At 42.5% G+C, this 25,775-nt stretch overlaps 1 protein-coding gene across 1 annotated transcript in view; it reads left to right on the top strand.

The window, feature by feature from the left end:
* LOC146969515 (urea transporter 1) overlaps positions 1-22,729 on the top strand; it is a 42,100-nt gene extending 19,371 nt beyond the window's left edge. The window contains exons 6-8 of the mRNA XM_085806198.1: positions 19,916-20,050; positions 21,208-21,257; positions 22,474-22,729. Coding sequence (XP_085662324.1) covers positions 19,916-20,050; positions 21,208-21,257; positions 22,474-22,656 — 368 coding nt within the window. The 3' untranslated portion in view covers positions 22,657-22,729. The remainder of the gene's footprint in view (positions 1-19,915; positions 20,051-21,207; positions 21,258-22,473) is intronic.
* Positions 22,730-25,775: the final 3,046 nt, after the last annotated feature.

Here is a 25,775-nt window from a genome sequence, read left to right as displayed (position 1 = left end):
TCCTCCTTCTCTACCTCCTCCAGCTTCTCCTTCTCTACCTCATCCTGCCTCTCCTCCATCTCCTCCTTCTCTACCTCCTCCAGCTTCTCCTTCTCTACCTCTTCCTGCCTCTCCTCCTTCTGTTCTAGCCTCTCCTTCTCTACCTCCTCCATCTCCTCCTTCATCTCCTCCTTCTCTACCTCTTCCTGCCTCTCCTCCCTCTGTTCTAGCCTCTCCTCCTCTACCTCCTCTGGTCTCTCCATCTCCTCCTTCTCTACCTCTTCCTGCCTCTCCTCCTTCTGTTCTAGCCTCTCCTCCTCTACCTCCTCTGGTCTCTCCATCTCCTCCTTCTCTACCTCTTCCTGCCTCTCCTCCTTCTGTTCTAGCCTCTCCTCCTCTACCTCCTCTGGTCTCTCCATCTCCTCCTTCTCTACCTCTTCCTGCCTCTCCTCCTTCTGTTCTAGCCTCTCCTCCTCTACCTCCTCTGGTCTCTCCATCTCCTCCTTCTCTACCTCTTCCTGCCTCTCCTCCTTCTGTTCTAGCCTCTCCTCCTCTACCTCCTCTGGTCTCTCCTTCTCCATCTCCTCCTTCTCTACCTCTTCCTGCCTCTCCCCCTCCCTCTGTTCTAGCCTCTCCTCCTCTACCTCCTCTGGTCTCTCCATCTCCTCCTTCTCTACCTCTTCCTGCCTCTCCTCCTTCTGTTCTAGCCTCTCCTCCTCTACCTCCTCTGGTCTCTCCATCTCCTCCTTCTCTACCTCTTCCTGCCTCTCCTCCTTCTGTTCTAGCCTCTCCTCCTCTACCTCCTCTGGTCTCTCCATCTCCTCCTTCTCTACCTCTTCCTGCCTCTCCTCCTTCATCTGTTCTAGCCTCTCCTCCTCTACCTCCTCTGGTCTCTCCATCTCCTCCTTCTCTACCTCTTCCTGCCTCTCCTCCTTCTGTTCTAGCCTCTCCTCCTCTACCTCCTCTGGTCTCTCCATCTCCTCCTTCTCTACCTCTTCCTGCCTCTCCTCCCTCTGTTCTAGCCTCTCCTTCTCTACCTCCTCTGGTCTCTCCATCTCCTCCTTCTCTACCTCTTCCTGCCTCTCCTCCTTCATCTGTTCTAGCCTCTCCTCCTCTACCTCCTCTGGTCTCTCCATCTCCTCCTTCTCTACCTCTTCCTGCCTCTCCTCCTTCTGTTCTAGCCTCTCCTTCTCTACCTCCTCTGGTCTCTCCATCTCCTCCTTCTCTACCTCTTCCTGCCTCTCCTCCCTCTGTTCTAGCCTCTCCTCCTCTACCTCCTCTGGTCTCTCCATCTCCTACTTCTCTACCTCTTCCTGCCTCTCCTCCCTCTGTTCTAGCCTCTCCTCCTCTACCTCCTCTGGTCTCTCCATCTCCTCCTTCTCTACCTCTTCCTGCCTCTCCTCCTTCATCTGTTCTAGCCTCTCCTCCTCTACCTCCTCTGGTCTCTCCTTCTCCATCTCCTCCTTCTCTACCTCTTCCTGCCTCTCCTCCCTCTGTTCTAGCCTCTCCTCCTCTACCTCCTCTGGTCTCTCCATCTCCTCCTTCTCTACCTCTTCCTGCCTCTCCTCCTTCTGTTCTAGCCTCTCCTCCTCTACCTCCTCTGGTCTCTCCTTCTCCATCTCCTCCTTCTCTACCTCTTCCTGCCTCTCCTCCCTCTGTTCTAGCCTCTCCTCCTCTACCTCCTCTGGTCTCTCCATCTCCTCCTTCTCTACCTCTTCCTGTCTCTCCTCCTTCATCTGTTCTAGCCTCTCCTCCTCTACCTCCTCTGGTCTCTCCTTCTCCATCTCCTCCTTCTCTACCTCTTCCTGCCTCTCCTCCTTCATCTGTTCTAGCCTCTCCTCCTCTACCTCCTCTGGTCTCTCCATCTCCTCCTTCTCTACCTCCTCTGGTCTCTCCTTCTCCTCCTTCATCTGTTCTAGCCTCTCCTCTACCTCCTCTGGTCTCTCCATCTCCTCCAGCCTCTCTACTGTCTGTCTCTGTCACCTGACTGAATATGTTGATGCAGGAGGAAAAAAGGCTTTTACTTTCACACAATGTGTAATTTATTCCCCGAAAATATGGATGTATAAAATTACATGAGCATCTGAGGTTTTTTTTGTAGGCCTATTTTCCCGACCAATGTTCTTTATTTTTGTTTTTTTAAGCAGTTGCTCCCTTTCACAAAGGAGGATACATGGAAGTAATAAGCTAGTAGTAAAAAAAAAACCTTATCTGTTTGCCATTAAATATTGGCTTTTATTCATTATCTGTAGCCTATTGTTGAGGCTCTACAGTTACAGAACAAATGCCGAACATGTTGACAACTTACATTCGCGAGTGACAGCGGGGACGGCCAATCACATGTACGTTAGCGAGAAACGGCCGGACCAATAGGTAGATATTTAGGTTAGAGGTGGGACTTCTAGCAGAGACCGGCTGTTAACCCTTTTTCTGCCATAATCATTTGACTAAACACCACGGACAGCGGACACAGCGACTGAGTATTGGTAGGGACGTGTCCCTAGCGTCCCTACCCAATTCTACGCCCTTGCTGCTAAGCACAGTCTGGTTTCCTGATTCAGTTGGGACCAACCAGTCATTACTATGAATACTATGTTACACACTTGTCTGGTGTTTCTTTATTTTGGGGGACCACCGATTGTGTTTCATTTTTAGTGGTTTTACACATGCTGCTAAGCACAGTCTGGTTTCCTGATTCAGTTGGGAACAACCAGTCATTACTATGAATACTATGTTACACACTTGTCTGGTGTTTCTTTATTTGGGGGGACCATTGTAGCTGATTCAGTTGGGACCAACCAGTCATTACTGTGACTGCTATCTTATACACTTGTCTGGTGTTTCTTCATTTCTGGGGACCACCGTAGCTGAGAGATAATCTCCACATTTACTGATACTGATATTACTCTTTCATTCACAATGTCAACAACACACCATATATTACATAGAGCCTATAACACTGGGCTACGTTTGCTTTCTATAGTTCACATCACTTCTATCACAGGTCAATCCAACCCTGTAACACTTGATATTCACTTGTTTTCAGCTGTAACAATCACTGCAGTATTATAACAGGCTACACACAAACGACACATTGACTAGAACCAAGTTCAACTTATGTGGAAAAAATATGACTTGGAGCCAGATACTCACAGATGTTGATATTTATGTAAATTATTTATGTTCTCCTTTAAAGGTTGCTTATTATTTGGTCTAATGATTTTGGTTTTGTTGATTAGTTGCAATGATGATTTATCATTTCAGGCAGAACAGTCATGTGATGCTGAGTCCGCTGACACTGAACTCTCCAGACAGAGTCCATCATCCTCCATCATGCAGGTAGGACTCGCTTTATTGTGTTTTGTGTTTCATTTTTAGTCAAATATGTACAACTTTGCTCTTGTGCACACTGTTTGGTTGAGTTTAGATCAGTGCAACATTGGTTTTACACATGCTGCTAAGCACAGTCTGGTTTCCTGATTCAGTTGGGACCAACCAGTCATTACTGTGACTACTATGTTACACACTTGTCTGGTGTTTCTTTATTTGGGGGGACCATCGTAGCTGATTCAGTTGGGACCAACCAGTCATTACTATGACTACTATGTTACACACTTGTTTGGTGTTTCTTTATTTGGGGGGACCATCGTAGCTGATTCAGTTGGGACCAACCAGTCATTACTGTGACTGCTATCTTATACACTTGTCTGGTGTTTCTTCATTTGTGGGGACCACCGTAGCTGAGGGATAATCTCCACATTTACTGATACTGATATTACTCTTTGATTCACAATGTCAACAACACACCATATATTACATAGAGCTTATAACACTGGGCTACGTTTGCTTTCTACAGTTCACATCACTTCTTCTATCACATGTCAATCCAACCCTGTAACACTTGATATTCATTTGTTTTCAGCTGTAACAACCACTGCAGTATAATAACAGGCTACACCAGGCGTGTCTAAACTATTCCACAAAGGGCCATGTGGCTGCAGGTTTTAGGTCCAACCAATCAAGAGTACACCATTTGACCAATCAGCTGTCTGAAGACTGAGATCAGCTGATTAAATGAATCAAGTCTGGTGTGCTCCTGCTTGGTTGGAATGAAAACCTGTAGCCACATGGCCCTTTGTGGAATAGTTTGGACAACCCTGGCTATATAAACATCACATTGACTAGAACCAAGTTCAACTTATGTGGAAAAAAATATGATTTGGAGCCAGATACTCACAGATGTTGATATTTATGTAAATTAGCAATATTTAAGCATCAAAGATGTTTAATCAAACCCACATAGTTTGAAACAACGTTCAAAACACACAGCCAGCGTCACAACTAAGCATAAAGCCCGCTAGCTTAATGCTAACGTATAATGTAAAACGCCATAGACAGGCTAACAGAAATTAGCATCGTTAATTTAATGCTGGCTTTTTAGCACTGTTACTCGCGCCTGGTGTGAACGCACCGTAACCTGACCGTAACACGGCACAACATGTGGACCAGCTGGTCTTCCTCCAGAAGAATCTGACCACTGACCTTTAGAGCAATATAGCGCATTTACCGTTGATTAGCGGGCAAGCGCGACCTGTCCATGCACCTGTGTCTGTGTGTGACACGCTGTTGTTATTGTGATCATGTGATCTCTGCATGCTGCAGCCGGCCGCTCTTCTTCTCTGGCAGGCGGCGCACCAACATTAAGGTGCATTAGCGCCACCTACTGTGTTAAAGCGTGAACGAGAGTCACCTATTCATATGGGACAGAAGTGCTGGAGCGGAATAATGGACTGCTTTTATCGGAGCGTTTATATCGGAGATTTTAGATGCAGTCCGATATAATCCGATATTCGTTTTTTTGGCTGATATCGGACATAAATCCGATATCAATATCGGATCGGGACATCCCTAGCTGAGAGATAATCTCCACAATTACTGATACTGGTATTACTCTTTCATTCACAATGTCAACAACACACATTTTTAGTCAAATATGTACAACTTTGCTCCTGTGCACACTGTTTGGTTGAGTTTAGATCAGTGCAACATTGGTTTTACACATGCTGCTAAGCACAGTCTGGTTTCCTGATTCAGTTGGGACCAACCAGTCATTACTATGAATACTATGTTACACACTTGTCTGGTGTTTCTTTATTTGGGGGGACCACCGTAGCTGAGAGATAATCTCCACATTTACTGATACTGATATTACTCTTTCATTCACAATGTCAACAACACACCATATATTACATAGAGCCTATAACACTGGGCTACGTTTGCTTTCTATAGTTCACATCACTTCTATCACAGGTCAATCCAACCTTGTAATACTTGATATTCACTTGTTTTCAGCTGTAACAATCACTGCAGTATTATAACAGGCTACACAAACGTCACATTGACTAGAACCAAGTTCAATTTATGTGGAAAAAATATGATTTGGAGCCAGATACTCACAGATGTTGATATTTATGTTGGGACCAACCAGTCATTACTATGACTACTATGTTACACACTTGTCTGGTGTTTCTTTATTTGGGGGGACCACCGTAGCTGATTCAGTTGGGACCAACCAGTCATTACTATGACTACTATGTTACACACTTGTCTGGTGTTTCTTTATTTGGGGGGACCATCGTAGCTGATTCAGTAGGGACCAACCAGTCATTACTGTGACTGCTATCTTACACACTTGTCTGGTGTTTCTTCATTTCTGGGGACCACCGTAGCTGAGAGATAATCTCCACATTTACTGATACTGACATTACTCTTTCATTCACAATGTCAACAACACACCATATATTACATAGAGCTTATAACACTGGGCTACTTTTGCTTTCTATAGTTCACATCACTTCTTCTATCACAGGTCAATCATACCCTGTAACACTTGATATTCATTTGTTTTCAGCTGTAACAATCACTGCAGTATTATAACTAGAACCAAGTTCAACTTATGTGGAAAAAATATGATTTGGAGCCAGATACTCACAGATGTTGATATTTATGTAAATTATTGATGTTCTCCTTTAACGGTTGCTTATTATTTGGTCTAATGATTTTGGTTTTGTTGATTAGTTGCTTAATAATGATGATTTATCATTTCAGGCAGAAGAACAGCCATGTGATGCTGAGTCCGCTGACACTGAACTCTCCAGACAGAGTCCATCATCCTCCATCATGCAGGTAGGACTCACTTTATTGTGTTTTGTGTTTCATTTTTAGTCAAATATATACAACTTTGCTCTTGTGCACACTGTTTGGTTGAGTTTAGATCAGTGCAACATTGGTTTTACACATGCTGCAAGCACAGTCTGGTTTCCTGATTCAGTTGGGACCAACCAGTCATTACTATGACTACTATGTTACACACTTGTCTGGTGTTTCTTTATTTGGGGGGACCACCGTAGCTGATTCAGTTGGGACCAACCAGTCATTACTATGACTACTATGTTACACACTTGTCTGGTGTTTCTTTATTTGGGGGGACCATCGTAGCTGATTCAGTAGGGACCAACCAGTCATTACTGTGACTGCTATCTTACACACTTGTCTGGTGTTTCTTAATTTCTGGGGACCACCGTAGCTGAGAGATAATCTCCACATTTACTGATACTGATATTACTCTTTCATTCACAATGTCAACAACACACCATATATTACATAGAGCTTATAACACTGGGCTACTTTTGCTTTCTATAGTTCACATCACTTCTTCTATCGCAGGTCAATCAAACCCTGTAACACTTGATATTCATTTGTTTTCAGCTGTAACAATCACTGCAGTATTATAACTAGAACCAAGTTCAACTTATGTGGAAAAAATATGATTTGGAGCCAGATACTCACAGATGTTGATATTTATGTAAATTATTGATGTTCTCCTTTAACGGTTGCTTATTATTTGGTCTAATGATTTTGGTTTTTGTTGATTAGTTGCTTAATAATGATGATTTATCATTTCAGGCAGAAGAACAGCCATGTGATGCTGAGTCCGCTGACACTGAACTCTCCAGACAGAGTCCATCATCCTCCATCATGCAGGTAGGACTCACTTTATTGTGTTTTGTGTTTCATTTTTAGTCAAATATGTACAACTTTGCTCTTGTGCACACTGTTTGGTTGAGTTTAGATCAGTGCAACATTGGTTTTACACATGCTGCAAGCACAGTCTGGTTTCCTGATTCAGTTGGGACCAACCAGTCATTACTATGACTACTATGTTACACACTTGTCTGGTGTTTCTTTATTTGGGGGGACCACCGTAGCTGATTCAGTTGGGACCAACCAGTCATTACTACGACTACTATGTTACACACTTGTCTGGTGTTTCTTTATTTGGGGGGACCATCGTAGCTGATTCAGTAGGGACCAACCAGTCATTACTGTGACTGCTATCTTATACACTTGTCTGGTGTTTCTTCATTTGTGGGGACCACCGTAGCTGAGAGATAATCTCCACATTTACTGATACTGATATTACTCTTTCATTCACAATGTCAACAACACACCATATATTACATAGAGCTTATAACACTGGGCTACTTTTGCTTTCTATAGTTCACATCACTTCTTCTATCGCAGGTCAATCAAACCCTGTAACACTTGATATTCATTTGTTTTCAGCTGTAACAATCACTGCAGTATTATAACTAGAACCAAGTTCAACTTATGTGGAAAAAATATGATTTGGAGCCAGATACTCACAGATGTTGATATTTATGTAAATTATTGATGTTCTCCTTTAACGGTTGCTTATTATTTGGTCTAATGATTTTGGTTTTGTTGATTAGTTGCTTAATAATGATGATTTATCTTTTCAGGCAGAAGAACAGCCATGTGATGCTGAGTCCGCTGACACTGAACTCTCCAGACAGAGTCCATCATCCTCCATCATGCAGGTAGGACTCACTTTATTGTGTTTTGTGTTTCATTTTTAGTCAAATATGTACAACTTTGCTCTTGTGCACACTGTTTGGTTGAGTTTAGATCAGTGCAACATTGGTTTTACACATGCTGCAAGCACAGTCTGGTTTCCTGATTCAGTTGGGACCAACCAGTCATTACTATGACTACTATGTTACACACTTGTCTGGTGTTTCTTTATTTGGGGGGACCACCGTAGCTGATTCAGTTGGGACCAACCAGTCATTACTACGACTACTATGTTACACACTTGTCTGGTGTTTCTTTATTTGGGGGGACCATCGTAGCTGATTCAGTAGGGACCAACCAGTCATTACTGTGACTGCTATCTTACACACTTGTCTGGTGTTTCTTCATTTGTGGGGACCACCGTAGCTGAGAGATAATCTCCACATTTACTGATACTGATATTACTCTTTGATTCACAATGTCAACAACACACCATATATTACATAGAGCTTATAACACTGGGCTACTTTTGCTTTCTATAGTTCACATCACTTCTTCTATCACAGGTCAATCAAACCCTGTAACACTTGATATTCATTTGTTTTCAGCTGTAACAATCACTGCAGTATTATAACTAGAACCAAGTTCAATTTATGTGGAAAAAATATAACTTGGAGCAAGATACTCACAGATGTTGATATTTATGTAAATTATTGATGTTCTCCTTTAACGGTTGCTTATTATTTGGTCTAATGATTTTGGTTTTGTTGATTAGTTGCTTAATAATGATGATTTATCATTTCAGGCAGAAGAACAGCCATGTGATGCTGAGTCCGCTGACACTGAACTCTCCAGACAGAGTCCATCATCCTCCATCATGCAGGTAGGACTCACTTTATTGTGTTTTGTGTTTCATTTTTAGTCAAATATGTACAACTTTGCTCTTGTGCACACTGTTTGGTTGAGTTTAGATCAGTGCAACATTGGTTTTACACATGCTGCAAGCACAGTCTGGTTTCCTGATTCAGTTGGGACCAACCAGTCATTACTATGACTACTATGTTACACACTTGTCTGGTGTTTCTTTATTTGGGGGGACCATCGTAGCTGATTCAGTTGGGACCAACCAGTCAACCAGGAAATATGGAGGGAAAGAAGGAAGGAAATATGGAGGGAAGAAAGGTAGGAAGGACAGATGGAAGAAAGGGAAGAAGAACAGATGGTAGGAAGAAGGGAAGGAAGGAACAAATAAAGGATAAAAGGGAGTAGGAAGGACAGATGGAAGGGCATGAGGAAGAAGGGGAGGAAGGGCAGGAGGAAGAAAGAGCGGTTAAAAGGAAGAAAGAGGTTAAAAGGGCAGAAGGAAGTCAGGTCAGGGAGGAAGGACAGAAGGGAAGAAGGACAGATGGAAGGGAAGAAGGACAGAAGGAAGACAGGGAGGAAGGACAGAAGGAAGACAGGGAGGAAGGATAGATGGAAGGAAGGAAAGGACAGAAGAAAGAAAGGATAAAAGGACAGATGGAAGGAAGAAAGGACTGAAGAAAGAAAGGGAGGAAGGAAGGAAGGACCAAAGAAATGATAAAAGGAAGTAGGAAGGACAGAAGGAAGAAAGGGAGGAAGGACAGATGGAAAGAAGAAAGTGGGCCGGATTGCACCCCTTGGTGGGCCGGTTCTGGCCCACGGGCCGCATGTTTGACACCTGCCACATCTGGTTCCCTCCTACTTGCATGTCAGTAATTTGTTGTTGTTTTTTTTGTCTTTGGTTTTTAGAAACTTCTGTCACAACAGAGGAAAGTGAGACAGCAGGGTCAGATGTGAGCCACAGAAAAATAGTATCACAACAGGATCCTCACAAACCTCTGACGAGGTTGAAAGGTAAAGTTTTTAAAATTTGAATTTCAAGATTGGCTGCCAAAAAATAAGTAAATTAACGAGAGCTACTTTGTTTGTGTTGTGTGTTGGTGTATAGGGCGACAACCTAACAAAAAAAGGATGTGGGAGAAGGATGAGGTCGCTGCCGTGGAAAGGCACATGATGTCCTTCATAGAGTCATGTCGGGTTCCTGGAAAAAGGGACTGTGACAAGTGCCTTGACAGTGAAAGAAAAGCCCTTCGAAATAGAAACTGGCTAAGTCTTAAGTTTTACGTTAAAAATCGCATCACAGCACTGAAAAAAAAAAAGTAGAGTTTAACCCTTAAAAAGGAAGGGAAGGAGGGAGGAAGAAGGAGGGAAGGAGGGAGGGAGGGAAGGAGGGAGGAAGAAGGATTGAAGGAGGGAGGGAGGGAAGGAGGGAGGAAGAGGGATGGAAGGAGGGAGGAAGGGAAGGAGGGAGGAAGAAGGATGGGCGGGAGGGAGGGAGGGAAGAAGAAGAACAGATGAAGGAAGGAAGGACAGATGAAGGAAGGAAGAAAGGACAGATGAAGGAAGGAAGGACAGATGGAAGGAAGGAAGAAAGGACAGATGAAGGAAGGAAGGAAGGAAGGAAGGAAGGAAGGAAGGACAGATGAAAGGATGGAAGAAAGGACAGATGAAAGGATGGAAGAAAGGACAGATGGAAGGAAGGAAGGAAGGACAGATGAAGGAAGGAAGGACAGATGGAAGGAAGGAAGGAAGGACAGATGAAAGGATGGAAGAAAGGACAGATGGAAGGAAGGAAGAAAGGACAGATGAAGGAAGGAAGGACAGATGAAGGAAGGAAGAAAGGACAGATGAAGGAAGGAAGGACAGATGGAAGGAAGGAAGAAAGGACAGATGAAGGAAGGAAGGAAGGAAGGAAGGACAGATGAAGGAAGGAAGAAAGGACAGATGAAGGAAGGAAGAAAGGACAGATGAAGGAAGGAAGGAAGGAAGGACAGATGAAGGAAGGAAGAAAGGATAGAAGGAGGGAACATTTACCCTAACAGCTGAACTTAGATCTGAGGGAGGAAGGAAGGACCCGGGAGGACAACAGGAAGGTTAAAGAGTCTGTATCTCCTGGTGCACGTTGCCTGTTTAAGGGTTAACCCTTAAATGATAGAGTTAGAGTTAGATGTGTTAGAGTTGATGTGTATTGATATGGGTATAGTTAGGTATACCAATAGTTAGTGATACCACCATAATTGTAAAGTTACAATTATTTGTGTACCGTGGACTGTCAAGCTATTAAAAACTGTAGCCTTTGGCCCACATCCACTGTGTTTGTCATTAAGTGATATAAATGCTTAAACACAGGCATTATGGGCACTGACACACATTTTGCATGAACTGTTCGTCCAGACAACAGGTGATCTCTGGCACGTGTGAGTATCTGTACATAAATGTGTGTATGTGCAGATCTGCATCACAGTATGTGAATGTGCTGTACATTTACTGTATAAGTGAATGTACAGCATATTTGAAGTGTAACATATTTTGTTCTATTGGTGCCATATGTATGAACACCAAAATCCAGCCAAAGCCAGAAAATTAACAGACAAGCCAAAAATGTCTTGAGTGAGGCATAAGGGTTAAGAAAACATGCTGCCAAGCAGCACAAATACATTTGATCAGGCGTGTTTAGATGCCAGTAGAGCCAGGAGCAACAGCTGCATAAAAACATTAGCGCAGCTACGTAACTGACATATAAAGTAACAAATAAAATTGGTTCTCAGCTGGTTCACAAGTTGAACTGACTGGTTAACGGAGTCAGTGGTGTGTAAGGTCTCTACAAAGTAAGTTGAACCTGAATGTGTGTTAAGTGGTCCACAGGAAGACAGAAAAATCAGACAGTGTGTATATGTGGACCCCACCAATCACAAAAACATGACAAGTCCCCAGGAAGTTGTTCCTGGTCAGGTGAGGGACTCTACTTCTTCTGATTGACAATTTGAAGTGACATCTGTGTTTCTGGCTGTTCCAGTATATTGCTTGATTTTTTTCAGTGCTGTAGAACCTTCAGAAAGGGTGGTCCCCAGATTGCACGTCCACGTCTTGTGTCCCTACAATGGCATATAGACAAGGCTGTGTGTGTGTGTGTGTGTGTGTGTGTGTGTGTATTTGTGTGCGTGTGGCTATGAGTCATACTGTAAAAATAAAAACAGTTTGCCCGTACATACACACACTTGCAAAACCTGTCAACCAGAGCAAACAGTGGCAGGAGCACACACACACACACACACACACACACACACTCATATACATACACACACTGCTGCATTAAAAACAACAGTGAGGCAAGAAAGTGATCAAAGAGATGTGGCTCTAATGAGACTGTGTAGGCAACAGGGCTGAAAGGAAACAGCCAGCTACAGCAGCACGACAACTAACAGCATAACACCAAATACGGTCTCTATTGTTTCGTAATCTCTTGGTCCTTTCAACCTTTCTTCTTTCTCTTCTTCCGTGTGTTCTCCTGTGATTTTCTTCTTCTCCAGCTCAGGATTTTAGCATGAATGAAGTCATTTGTAGCCCTAACTCATCTTGGAAAAAGTCAGCCATTATTTAATTTCTTTCATTTGGATGCTTCGGTTTTCATGGTTCCACCAGAGGCAGTTTTCTATTCAAAAGGCAGCTGCTATCCTTTTAACAATCTCCAAGGAATGAGAGCACATTACACTAAGTCTTACTCTACTTTTCAGAGTGCTTCGGGGTGAAGGCATTTACTTTCATATGTTACTGTCACTTTGAATGTCTGAAGAATGAGGCTGGTAATTTGGTACTTAATCTATTTTACTGTCAACAGAGCCAATAAAAAGACCAAAACTAACAAGAGGTTGAACCTACACGGTCTGGTGAAGCTTCAACAGACAGACGTCATTGTCCAGAACCCATTTAAAACATCAATAAACCCACTGGGAGATGAGAACACTCACAATGTTGTGTATTGGGGTCTAAACCAGACAAATATAGTTTTAGTTATTGTACCATTTTGTTCCAGCTGAGATTTGCTGATTTTTAATCTGTTGTTTATAACCTTAGTTGTTTCTTACATTGACACTTTGAAACTATGTTTTCAAAAAATGTGATGGAAAAAGTTTGTTATCACTTTTCTTGATGTGAGGAAAGGGAATGGACATCTGAGGTGTTATGCATCTTTTACTGAGCAGTTTGGTGGACCAGCTGCTCTGAACAAATGTAAATGCACACACCCACACACAGAAACAACTGAGGCCACGACACACAGTGAGAAAGTGAAGCGTGTGAAGAAGTGCTACAAGGTTAGATTCAAAACTTAATCCTGTCTGACAGAAGCAGAGGGAAAAAGAAAGATCAGTATCAGGAGAGACAGAAAAACGTGTCAGATTGAGATGGAGGAGAGAGAGAGGGGAGGGATAAAGAGTTGAAAATCAGGGGGCATATATTGAGTGATTGAGCAAAGTAGCACCCCAGAGAAAAGAAACAAAGAGAAAGATGATAACAAATGCAACAGAGAAGAAAAGAGGACTCCCTAAATGATCTGAGATCTGTGTGGACTGAACTGACACCGTCCTCTGTAGCTCTGCAGACAGTCCAGCCCCCTGGCTCGCTCTCGTCTCCTCTCTTACAGTACCTCCTCCGATCAACAGCCCTTCTCTTCTCTCTTGTTCTCTCTCTCATCCCTCGTCTCCTTGAATCCTTTCATCTCATCATCCTTCAAAACTTCTCGTCTTTCTTTCCACTTGCATCACCCCCTTTTAGCGCCTCTAAAATGCTGAGTGTAAAGATGGCCGTTTGTTTTCAGGAAAAGCGAAGGCGGGAGCGTGCGTTCGTGTGTGTGTGTGTGTGGAGGCGTGTGTGGAATGGATGATGTCATCACCACCCTACTCATTGATTACTTGATAGCTGACAGGAACTGATAAATGTCCACACAACCCCTCCCATAATCATCCCCAATGTGTGATCATCCAATCATAGCTTAGCAGCCGTAACCGGGCACAGCAGGCCTCTGGAGCTTTGGGTTCCTCCACATGCTGCTGTAAGAGAGGAGAGAGGGAGAGACAGGAGAGACACCATCCTCAGAGTTTGGATATTGTTTTTGGGTTACACTTTATAATAAGTGCACTATTAAGCATTAGTTAAGCATTAAAGGAGACATATTATGTCCCCTTTCCACAAATTAAAATAGTTCCCAGCTGTCTTAAAGACATGTCTGTGACATGCTTTGGTCAAAATCCCCATTAAGGATCAAACATCACAGCTCTTTTCATCCTCTCTAAACAGCCCTGTTCAGAACGGCTGCTTTCAGTGTCTGTCCCTTTAAATGCAAATGAACCACTGCTTGCCCCGCCCCTTCTACCGATCCCAGGTAGGGGTGAGGTTATGAAATTTTGAATCCTAGTTACATCACTGGAAGACAACTGAGGGAACAGCTCGTAAAGCCACGTGGATTTCAACCTATAGGGAATCTGCACAATACAGATTTTTTAGATTTTTTTTTTTTTTTTGGCTTTTCATGCCTATATTCGATAGGACAGTTGAGAGTGTGACAGGAAATGGGAGGAATGACATGCAGGATAGGGCCGCCTGACGCGGGATTCGAACCGGGGCCGCCTGCAGTGAGGACTACAGCCTCAACACATGGGGCGGGTGCTATACCAACTGAGCTAAACACCACCCCAGATTTTTTATATTTTTTTATATTTCCATAATATGTCCCCTTTAAATACTGAATTCATCATTTACAACACATGAATACTCATTAGAATGTAGTTTATAAACACAGTTTAAAATGTTTTACTCGTCATTGGGAAGCACCAGCTGTATTTATAAACGACATACTAATGAGTATTCATGCATTATAAATGAAGACTGCAGTATTTATTAATGCTTAATTAATGCTTAATAGAGTGTACTTTCATTGACCATTTTTCACTCCCCCCTGTGATGTGATGTGTTGATGTGAGAGACCAAAGGCAGCAAATGTTAGAGATGTGTGGATCCATCACCGTAGGGTCTGTGTGTGTAATCAGCTTCACCACCTTAATTCTCCTTTGTCTGTGAGAGAAGCGTGAGGATGACGGAGCAGCAGCAGCATGGGTCAGGCTGAGACAGGGAAGAGCTCGCCTGGGACTGGCAGAGTGCTGGGCCATATTTAGAGCTGTCACTCACTGCTCGGCGGCGTAAACTATTCCCAGAAGGGGTTTCCAGAGGAGGGGATCACGGGCTGTATGTAGGCCAGAGCCTCTTCCACCTTCTCCGCCATTCTTATTGTCGGAGAGTGATTGTAGAAATTCTTCACAGTGAGATCAGAGTCAGGACATTAGAGAAAGTGAGGCAGTTGGAGAAGTCAGACAGAGTTCACTACGGAAGTCTTTGAAGTAGCTTTGTGTTTATGTTGTGAAACCCTGCGTGAATGGCACTTCCAGCTAAAAATCTCACAGCTTCTATCTCCGGTTTGATGAACTGTACAGCATCACACACAGCAGAGTCACTGCAAACTGAAAATGACTTTTATATGCTGAATTATTTTGAACTTATACACTTCAGTTTCTTGCAATTTTCTTCCCATTACTGGTGTTATGTATTGTCGAAGCGGTATGCTAACAGCTTGAGTCAGACCTGTAGTGTTACATAACAGACCTTAAGAAGAGCTACTGTCTATACAGTCTGGGATGTGAATGAGAATTCATTATAACTCACTGAATGAAACTATTTGAAGTGTCTGTTTAGAAAGTTAGCAGCGCATAAGGGCTATGACGCTCATCTCAGCAACTACTAATTGGTCTATTGTGAAATGTTGTGTAATTATTCAAAGTCATATCGCTGGCTTTCCTCTCTTTGTGGTTTTACGCAAATCTCCTCCTGCTGCCATCATTAAAGCAGAAGTACGCGGAATATTTGTGTTAATATAAGTCTTAAATAGTTATATCTTCCGACAGCAATCACTTATATAGAGTGTTTGGTCTGAAACACGGGTCTGTCGGTCACTCTGCTCTGCTGTAAGCCGAGGACAAAACTTTCCTTGTATCCTACAACCTTTATCCAATGAGGAGAGAGAACGGCATAAAGGGGCGGTCCTCTCTGTGTGTGCAGCCAAGGGATGCGCGTGAATGTGGTGACGTAGGGACGAGGACGGGGATTGCTAACTCCATCGGCTGGCAAGAAGTTAGCCAAAACCACCGGATCGCTTACTTCTGCTTTAAGTCAACATTTTATTCTTGTTCTTTGATGATTTGATTTATAACCATGCAAAACTATTGGCATTCACATAACTTTGTTTTGAGTTGATAAGTATGTTCCCTGCTAGCCATAAGCGTGCATGTTTCCATATTACGTAATGAGAGTGTGGTGCACTGACAGTAGCCCTCTAGCATGTTAGCAAGGATTTAGAGACGTACAGAAGGTTTGAGGCGGTTTTGCTCTGGAGGATCACCCATTGATGGGGTCGCCCCCTACCGTCTATTGTCGCCACACATTGGAGTGTGAGTCCCTTCTGCGGCACTGTTATAGAATTGAGTCGCACTCACAGTGATACACATGTATTTGTTTGTTTTTTAAGTATATTTTTGGGGCATTTATGCCTTTATGGATAGCACAGTTGAGACAGACAGGAAACGGGGAGGCAGAGAGAGGGGGAATGACATGCAGTAAATGGCGCCCGACGCGGGACTCAAACCAGGGCCAGCGAGGACTGTGCCTCTATGCATGGGGCGCCCGCTCTAACCACTACGCCATGCGACGCCCCATACACATGTATTTGTTGACAAAGCTGAAACTGAAGACATTTGTCAGCGTCAGTCTGGGCCATTCTCTCTGTTACAAGTCAATAAAATGCCAAGTGATATAATAAATAAAACTATAATTTTAAGGTAAAATTTATACTGTTGCTTCAACTTCTCACAAAAGCAAATCAATTCACAATAATTCTAGTGGGATAAAATACCACCGAGCAAACATGATTGACATTCACAAAGGAAGAGAATACAATATCTGAAATGAGTTTGCTAGCTATAGAAATGTTGGTGTACATAGAGACTTATCACACGCACCCTTCAGTGCTTTATGGGCTGTAACAGACAGTTCCCCCAACAGCCCAATGCTGCTGATATCTGAACAGTGTTAACAAACGAGCCCACATCCAGAGCAATCCATTTAGCTGCGTCCAAGAAACAGCTTACCCCCCACAGGCATCGAAGGACACAATGATGGATTCACCAGCTGAATGAAAGGGCCCGAATGCAAAGCTACAGTAGCCATTAGCCACTAACATCGCCAGAAAGCAAGATATTACGTGCAGTTCATTTCAGTTGTTCATTCCAACCTATTAAACCGCCCTGCGTTTAGTCTGCAGCCAGTCACTGTGGTGTGATGCAGAGAGAGAGGAGAGGAGAGGAGAGGAGAGGAGAGGAGAGGAGAGGAGAGGAGAGGAGAGGAGAGGAGAGGAGAGGAGAGGAGAGGAGAGGAGAGGAGAGGAAAGGAGAGGAGAGGAGAGGAGAGGAGAGGAGAGGAGAGGAGGTATTAGGTTTGATATGAGCTTTCTGACTCATTCTATTAGCATAGACAACATCATATTGAAAATGACTCACATGCACATACCATACACAAACATACACACACATACACAATTTTACTATCCTCTGGGGCGTCTCTCCTACACCGCCATTAGCCTTTAATGACACCCTCATGTGGGGAGGGAGCACAGAGAACAGGGGGGCGTGATGAAGGGAGTGAGGAACAAGGAGGGGAACAAGAGAAGTACTATGGAGGAGAAACAAAGGGAAACTGTGAGGATAAACAACAGGGAGATGGAGAGGAAGATAATGAAGTGTGGGATGAGGAAGAGACATGATGAGTGTGGAGGGTTTAAAGAGCGACTGCAGGCAAGAGTAACTGTGAAAGGGGGGGGTAAACAGAGAGAGGGGGGTGGATGACAGTGTAGCCCAGCAGACACACAGAGACAGGCAGCAGCACCAGGGTGTGGTCAGTCTGCCTCAGGACCAGACTACTAAACTGCAGCCCACAATGCCTGGTAATAAGGAAATCAATCACAGCCCAGCCCCAGCACCATTTATCTAGAGGAGCCTCTAAAATTTACAGTTACTGCAGATGAACTCTTTATAAAAAAAATCCCTGCAGTAGTAATACAGGGTAGAGAAGCTGCAGCAATAAACACAGTGACACCACATCTTCTGTAGAATAAGGAGGAAATACTCATAAAGAACATATGGCACCAAAGTGGAACAGTGTTCATATGACAAGGCAAACATGCTCAGGAGCAAACGACAAGTTCTGCCCACTCACCCACGAGCACGCTGAGCTGTCTGCACGTGTCTAAATAATACATACAGTCTGGTGACAGGGTCACTGTTCTCTGCAGTCAGACAGTGCTCAGTAATATTTTATGATATTATCTTAGTCAAGAAGGTGAAATGCACATTTTCTGCTGCAGACATCTGACATGTCTGGAAAGAAAAAAAAGAAAAACATACATAAACATATGAGTTTAGATGTTCTACATTACTGTAAATAACACATATGGTCACGTCACAGCATGTTATACAACAAGTCATCTTACAGATATTTTAATAAATGCAGGGATGTGCATATATCCTCTTCTAGGTGACATATATTGCACCTAAAATTGAAATTGAAATTGTGTGATGCATGTGTGATGCATGTGGCGTGCACTGGTGTACTTTTTATGTATTCCGTTTTTTTTTTTTACCCAGAGACTTAGAGATGTACTTTTAATGGTGATATTTATTAGAATTCCTATTTTTAATTATGTATTTATTCATTTTCTTACATGCAAGCAGACCTTGCACACAGCTGCCAACTTTTCTCTTTCTCTTTAGTGTCTCTGTTATGTGTGTGTTTGTGCTGTTATGTGTTTGTGCTATGAGCATGTGGTGTAGAGCCACCAAATGGAATTGCCCTTTATGGGATTAATAAAGTAGTCTTGAGTCTTGAGTCTTGAGTCTTAAAAGAACGGGTACATATCATATATTTCATTTCTGCATGGATTAATACAGAAATATAGAAGTGTTAGTATGTGTCTGTAATTCAGTTTATTGAACTCTCCCACATGTTAAATTGCAGGGAAATGTTTAGCAGTGTGCTTGTTGGTCCTGAATGGAGCTTGCCTGCCTTTTCAGCTGAACTCCAGTCTTTCTGATGTAATTGTGCTTCTATTGTTATTCTCCGTCACACGTGGGGAGAAAGACACGGTGCAGCTGCTGCTGCTGGAACCGGCACAGAGAAGGTCGGTACCTTTTTGCCTGGCTGAGATTGAGATCTGGGTCAACGTGCCCCTGTGCAGTCTGCCCACAGCCTCAGTATTAAAGCTGTTTGTTTGGTACAGATGTGAGTCAGAGGTGAGACACTGACCTCGTGCTCAACCACCTACTGCATCAGGGCTCTGCAGCAGTAACACAGAGAGACTGGATGATGGAAAAATGTATTATCTTCAGTGTATTTCAGATAATAAATATTATTACTATGCAAATGAAAAGGAAGATCTGACACTTAAGTCAAAGTTCAAAGTCTTTTATGATTTATTCATGCTGACCTTCCTCTCTCTCATAAATCTTCATAACATGCAGTATGTAAAACAATTTGTTTTACTGTCACATGGTCTGCTGCTGCTCTACAAGCAAGGTCTTTGTCATCACTTCCCCTCAGCGCAGCAGTACTCACCACATTGCGTAACAATTGGCTGAGCACAGACTCTCCCAAACTTTAAAACGTATTAATACAACAGACAAAGTAAAGAACTCAGGGATGGTTCCCCTGGTACATTATGTCCTGTAAATACTATTACACAAGACACATGACATCATGGTGTTTTTAAGTATCAGTAACGTCTTCTATGCTGCAGATACACGTGTCCCCTCTGTGTAAATAAAAACATGGGAATGGACGAGGAAAATCTAGAAATGTCTTTTTTAGGATGTGGACACAAAATAAATCCAGTACAGAGAGTGACCATACAACAGCATGTGTCTACCGCCACCACATGGATCATTCTAGTACTGCACTTTAGTACAAATAAGTGTACTCTGCCTGTGTATTTCCATGTATGACTCAGTGTGTGTGTGTGTGTGTGTGTGTGTGTGTGTGTGTGTGTGTGTGTGTGTGTGTGTGTGTGTGTGTGTGTGTGTGTGTGTGTGTGTGTGTGTGTGTGTAGGTCTATCCATGGCGGTGCGTCATGCCTCTCTGTACTCCGGGCTGTCAGGGTTTAATGGAGCTCTGGGCTGCATGGCTGTTGGAGGGCTCTTCTTCACCTTCAGCTGGAGGACTCACCTCTTTGCCATTGCCAGCGGTGACTAAACACACACACACACACACACACACACATTCAAACACAGAGACACACACAGTCACTATCTAACATATCATTACTGTGTTGAATCCTTAACTATAAATTTTCTTTTCATGGTTTTTCACAGAAAAAGAATAATCATAACTTTCAGGTTTTTTAATAATATCTGATTTGCAGTCATATTAAAACAGACTCAGATGTGAATAAATCCTTCTTTATTCTGTCGTTACTCCCCTCAGTGTGCTCTGTCCATGGTGCTGAAACAATCAAATCCTTCTCTTCATTATCTACAAATTCAAACTCATTTTAATTCTCTCTTTTTCTATTAAAGCTGACTATAATTCTAGTATAAAATAAATTTTAAATGCCTCACAGTGCATATGAAAGAGATGAAGAGGGGTTTGGCAGGAATGCTGAAGCATCACTTTTCCTTCAACCGTCAACTTTTTCTTCCTTTCAACAGGTTCTGATTGAATTGAATTGAATTTTACTATCCTGTGTCCTTCTTGTCCTGTTTATTTGATTTGCCTGAGTCACTAACTGTCTGTAAACTGTGCCCTCTCTTCTGCTGAATCAGCCACGTGCTGAATCATGCCTTCTGAGGGAGGGGAAAGGGCTCCTTTGTATAAAGATGGAGGCATGTGACTGAGGACATTTTCTTAATGTCTCATCTACTGTTAAACTAAGCAGTGCCTCTAAAAACAGCCAGGAGGAAGATTTCCACTTTTTCATCCCACCTCTTTCACTCTCCATCCTTTGTATCCCTCTGGTTTTCTTCAGTGCTGCCTGGCTGTGATTACAGAGCTGAGGTTAATAATTCAGTCATTTTGTAAATTCTAATCATGATTTAATGGCTCCACTTAGCTTTTCATGTCCCTCCCTCTCTACCTCAGCTCTCCCTTCTGACAAATTGACAAAATTACATGCTCACACATACACACACACACACAACGGATCTGAAATTAGCACTGACCAGCTTTGCCAGGTAGCTAATCTGCTCACATTAAGCAAATTGGTCCTAATTGGAGCTTTCATTGCTTCTACTATGCAGCGTAACTGCAGCCAACCTCTGTGTGTACATCAGCAACCTGGGGAAAGATACAGAGAGTGAGAGTGGAGGATATATTTAGCCTAAATCTCTTCTCTTCTGCCTGCAGCGTTCTTCTCTGCATACGCTGACATCGCTCTGTGCAACCTGCTGGGAACTGTAAGTACACACACTTAGTGGCACGTGTGTATGAAGCTGCAACACCACATGGACATTTTTTTTTTTAACTTTTTAAGCAAAGGGGGACTCAACTTTAGGTTTTCTCTCAGTACTGATGTCCAGATGAAGCTGTGCACTGCACGAAACAGCAAAATATTGTTCCAACACCTCCCACAGTGAAAGTATAGAGGTCTGCTGCATTTAATTTCAATGATTCTTACTTAGATTAACCAGCACACCCTTATGAAAGATATAAACACATTAAGATCCTAACAAACTGTCCACCCAACATAACTACAATGTCAACAGGGGTTCCCAAACCTTTCCATGGCAAGCCCCCCCCCCCCCCCAATAGCATCAGCTTCTGGCCGGGGACCTGGAAACAGTTAGCAGTTAATGGTCATGATGTCATGAATGATAATTTGGCAGGAAATTTGAAAGATGAGCATGGCAAATAAGGTTTCAATATGTTATATTATTATAAATTAGATTTTATAATAATGCCCAAAATACAATAATTCGATTTTATTTTGTTATTTGCATTTGTTGAAAAACAATTGAAAATGCATGCACATCCACAAAATCTAACAGCTGGGTGCCAGACAAAAATTTGCAAAGCTTGTTATGCAAGGTGATAATTGTTTATTATCACCTTGATAATAAACAATTACCTTGGAGCTGCTGCTGGTGTGCAGACTTTGTGTTTTGCCTATTATTTGCATTTGTTCTCATCTTCCCTCCAATTTGCTGAGGACCCCCTAGGAACCCCTGGCGGCCCCCACTTTAAAAACCACTGCATTAGAGCACTGCTGCTGTTCAGCCAGGTACAGCAGACCTGCTAATTATCACATATTGTCAGGACGTTTCCTGTTCATTTAGTTGGTCCATATAATCTGGCAGGTGCTCATTCATTCTGCTTAGTGCTCAGTGCTTCACACTCTGTCTGCTGCCATAAAACTCCATCTGCCTCTCCAGCCTCTATCAGCATTAGCATTAGCTGTGGTTACAGGGTAAGTACTCTGTGCTGTTATGTTCATCAGATATGGTTATTGCCTCTAAGATGTGCCAGAGCATCACATTACAGAGCCAAAGAGAAAATGTCAGGTTGAAATAAACAGTTAAACTTGATGTCAGTGCTGCATCAACACCACAGTAGGAATAATGAACCCCTTGGGTGGCTTCACTCAAAAACCTTCCCCTCTCTCTCTCTGCCTAGGTGGGTCTCCCAGCATGCAGTTGGGCAGCCACTCTGGTAGCCACCCTGATGCTGCTGATGACTGGCAGTTTAGGAGAGTACCGCATCCCTATTGGCCAGGTTATGGCCCCTGAACACAACCTGCGCTCTCGCAGCCACTGGGCAGCTGGGAACACTGCAGACAAGGAGAGCACTGATGTGTAGTGTCAGGACACACACACACACACACACACACACACACACACACACACACACACACACACACACACACTACTGTAATATATGAATACTTGTTGGTTGGACCAGACCAATATTATATAGGTTCTCTTTGTTTACTCTGTAACTGAGGTCAACTCAGTGTAACATTTTGAGGGAGTTTTCACTGTATATTTTTCCCACAAGGTGGCGCTGTATGTTCAGTAATAAAATGTTAAAATATGAGGCATCAGAGCCAGTCCCAACTATTTCTATAAAATGTCATATTTTCAGTCATGTTGTCTCCATGTGTGTCTGTAGTTCAGTTGTCCAGTTTACTGTCTCCTACACTGACCCACTAAATCCCACAAACAACCACAAAGTTAAAGGGAAAGAAAACATCTTTTAATTGTCATGAAATCAACAAGTCAGTTCCATAAAATCGTTCACTGTTAAAATGACAGTTTGACTGTTATCAATAAAAACACATAATGAATTCTACAGTAATTATTATTATTTTTTAACCCCTTCATTACCCTGCATAGACATACTACAGTACATAGCACTCGACTGGAACTCATTGTAAAAACAGACTGTACATGTGCCTCAACGCAGGCAGACAGTGACGATGTGACACACACACAACAGGTACTGTGTTTCTGAAATGGACGGAGTGGTCGGCTGCTTTGGCCTGAAGATCGAAGGCAGCATCATTATCATTATTATTATCGATATTATCATATCAGTATTTAACTTTTTTTTTAATGACAAAGAGAGGGTTTTTCTTCATTACTTATCTTTTTTCATTACATAATTTGTTTGTTTTTTGTTAATTCTACATTTATTTTTGTCTTTTTTCACAGCGCTTCATGTTGCCTGTGTAGTTTACATATACTCCCCATCACCATACCTATTCACAAACACACACATGCCCACATCCACACACACCTAGATTAGATCACATACATCTTGATGTATTGTAAAAAAAACAAAAAAGCAAAAAACCAACAAAAACAAAACATACAAATACACACTTACATACAGGTGCAGTGACAACCTCCTGCAACAAACAATATTATCTTTTCTAAAATGTTTCTTTACATCATGCATTTCTATCTCAGTGCTCTAAGATATTTTGTTGTCTACGTCATTTTCAGTTCTGGGACTAAACTCTTATTATCATGAAGTACCTCACTGACAGTGGTGATGAGGTCGGTCACATGAAGAAACCTACAAAAGTGCCTTTCAGTCTGTGATTGATCGAGCGTAAAAACAATAACTAAAAAAAAAGGAAAAAAAATGTAAAGTAGAAATATAAATAGTTGCACAAAGTGTCTTTTTTAGGCTGCGTTACAAAAAAATGAACATTCATAGTTCTACATACTTTCAGTTGAAGATCTGATTGTGAGTGCTGTTCTGTTTCTTTTAGCATGGCTGTGTATGTGTGTGTGGGTGTGTATTATGGTATATTGGTATATAAGAGAGAGCATCAAGGCAGAATGACACAGATGTCATCTTAGTTGCTATACTGGATCTGGCACACACTCAAAACAGACACACAAATCACGTGCACTTCATACAAATCATACACACACATCACACATACACACCGGTGATGTTCAGAGCATCTGACAACTGTAAATGATGCAAAATGAAGGAGAGGTATCTATTATATCCAACTGAACCAAGTGTAAACAGATAAGTGTGCCCTTGTGCGTGCGTGTGTGTCTGTGTTTTGTGTGTTTTTTATGTCCTAATGATTGTTCTCATGCACAGGAATCTAAAATTTAATGATGATCTTGTTTTTTTTCTGATGAATGTCAGCGTGCATGCACTTTATTAGGTTTTCTCCTAACACTTTACAGCTATGGCGGCTAAGAGAAGCCCAATAAAAAAAATGTGTGTTTGTGTGGGTCAGTGTCAGCACATGTAATCCTACTCTGAGAACAGCCACACAATGTTTTGTTCTTCATGCATGTAAACATTCATCTAAACTAAGCAAGTGTAAACAGTGACGCTGTGCCCGGGTCTGGTCTGGGGTCAGCAGACTGTCAACCCAACAGGACAGGAGCTAGAAAGCAACATCCTAACTTTGAAGAGAAAAAAATGATCATTTATACAAAGCAGAGGGAGCAGAGCACAAGAATCCTGACTCTGGTCGAATTCAGGAGCGGATAATCCTTTTATTATCTCATGTCAGCCAAAGGGAATAGTTTGACATTTTAGGAAATGCTTTCACTTTCTTGCCGAGAGATTCTCATATCTGTACAGTACGGAGGGAGCTTAGTTCAGCACAAAGACTGGAGAAGTCTGTCTGCCCATTGACCTCCCTGCACCACTAAAGCCCACACAATAGAAAGTTATATCTCATTTACTCTATACAAAAGACAAAATGTCTCCACTCTCAGTCTATGAACCACACAGCAACAGAGTCCAGTGCAACAGTCAGAAAGACTGTCTCCTTGTCCGAGTCATAAGCACCATTTCCCACCATCTCTAAGATCCACCAGCTAAGATTTGTCTTCATCCAATCACAACCTGACATGCTGCTCTTTAGCCAATCACTTGTAAGCTGTCAAAGCTTTAGAGTTTTCCCTGTCCCTCTGCTGTCATTGTACCACACAACATTTTTAACCCCACCTGACCTGTGGACTGGATGCCTAAAAATCTACAGACGTTTTCTCTCTGATGACGACGATCTCCATTCCTAGGGCAAGAACAAATAGGTATAACATTTTTCTTTGTTCCACGTGCAATCAATGCAGTCACCTTGCACTGCTCTTGTGGCATGACTTATAAATTTCTTTTTTTTTTTTTTATTCAAATGTTGGCCTTTTAAATTGACGACAGGTTTCACTTCTTTATACTCTTTTGATACTTCTATTTTTACTCCGTTTAGGATTGTTCTTATCAAGTTGGTTGTGCTGTAGGCTACACTGCGACATTGTTTCAATGTCACTGTTTATTTATTTATTATTGTTGTTGTGTTAGTTGTTCTGTCACTGCAAATCAAATTTCCCCAGAGGGACAATAAAGCTCTGAACTGAACTGAACTGAACTCATGACCAGCACCAGTGTCCAGGCCCCAGGCTGATTGGAAGGACCTTGAACCTCTGGACCGTTTCTCA

The sequence above is a fragment of the Trachurus japonicus genome, chromosome 18 (genome assembly GCF_045865225.1).
Source record: "Trachurus japonicus isolate A0001 chromosome 18, Traja_1.0".
In the NCBI taxonomy this organism is placed as follows: domain Eukaryota; kingdom Metazoa; phylum Chordata; class Actinopteri; order Carangiformes; family Carangidae; genus Trachurus; species Trachurus japonicus.
This window is presented reverse-complemented; position numbering and strand designations above follow the sequence as displayed.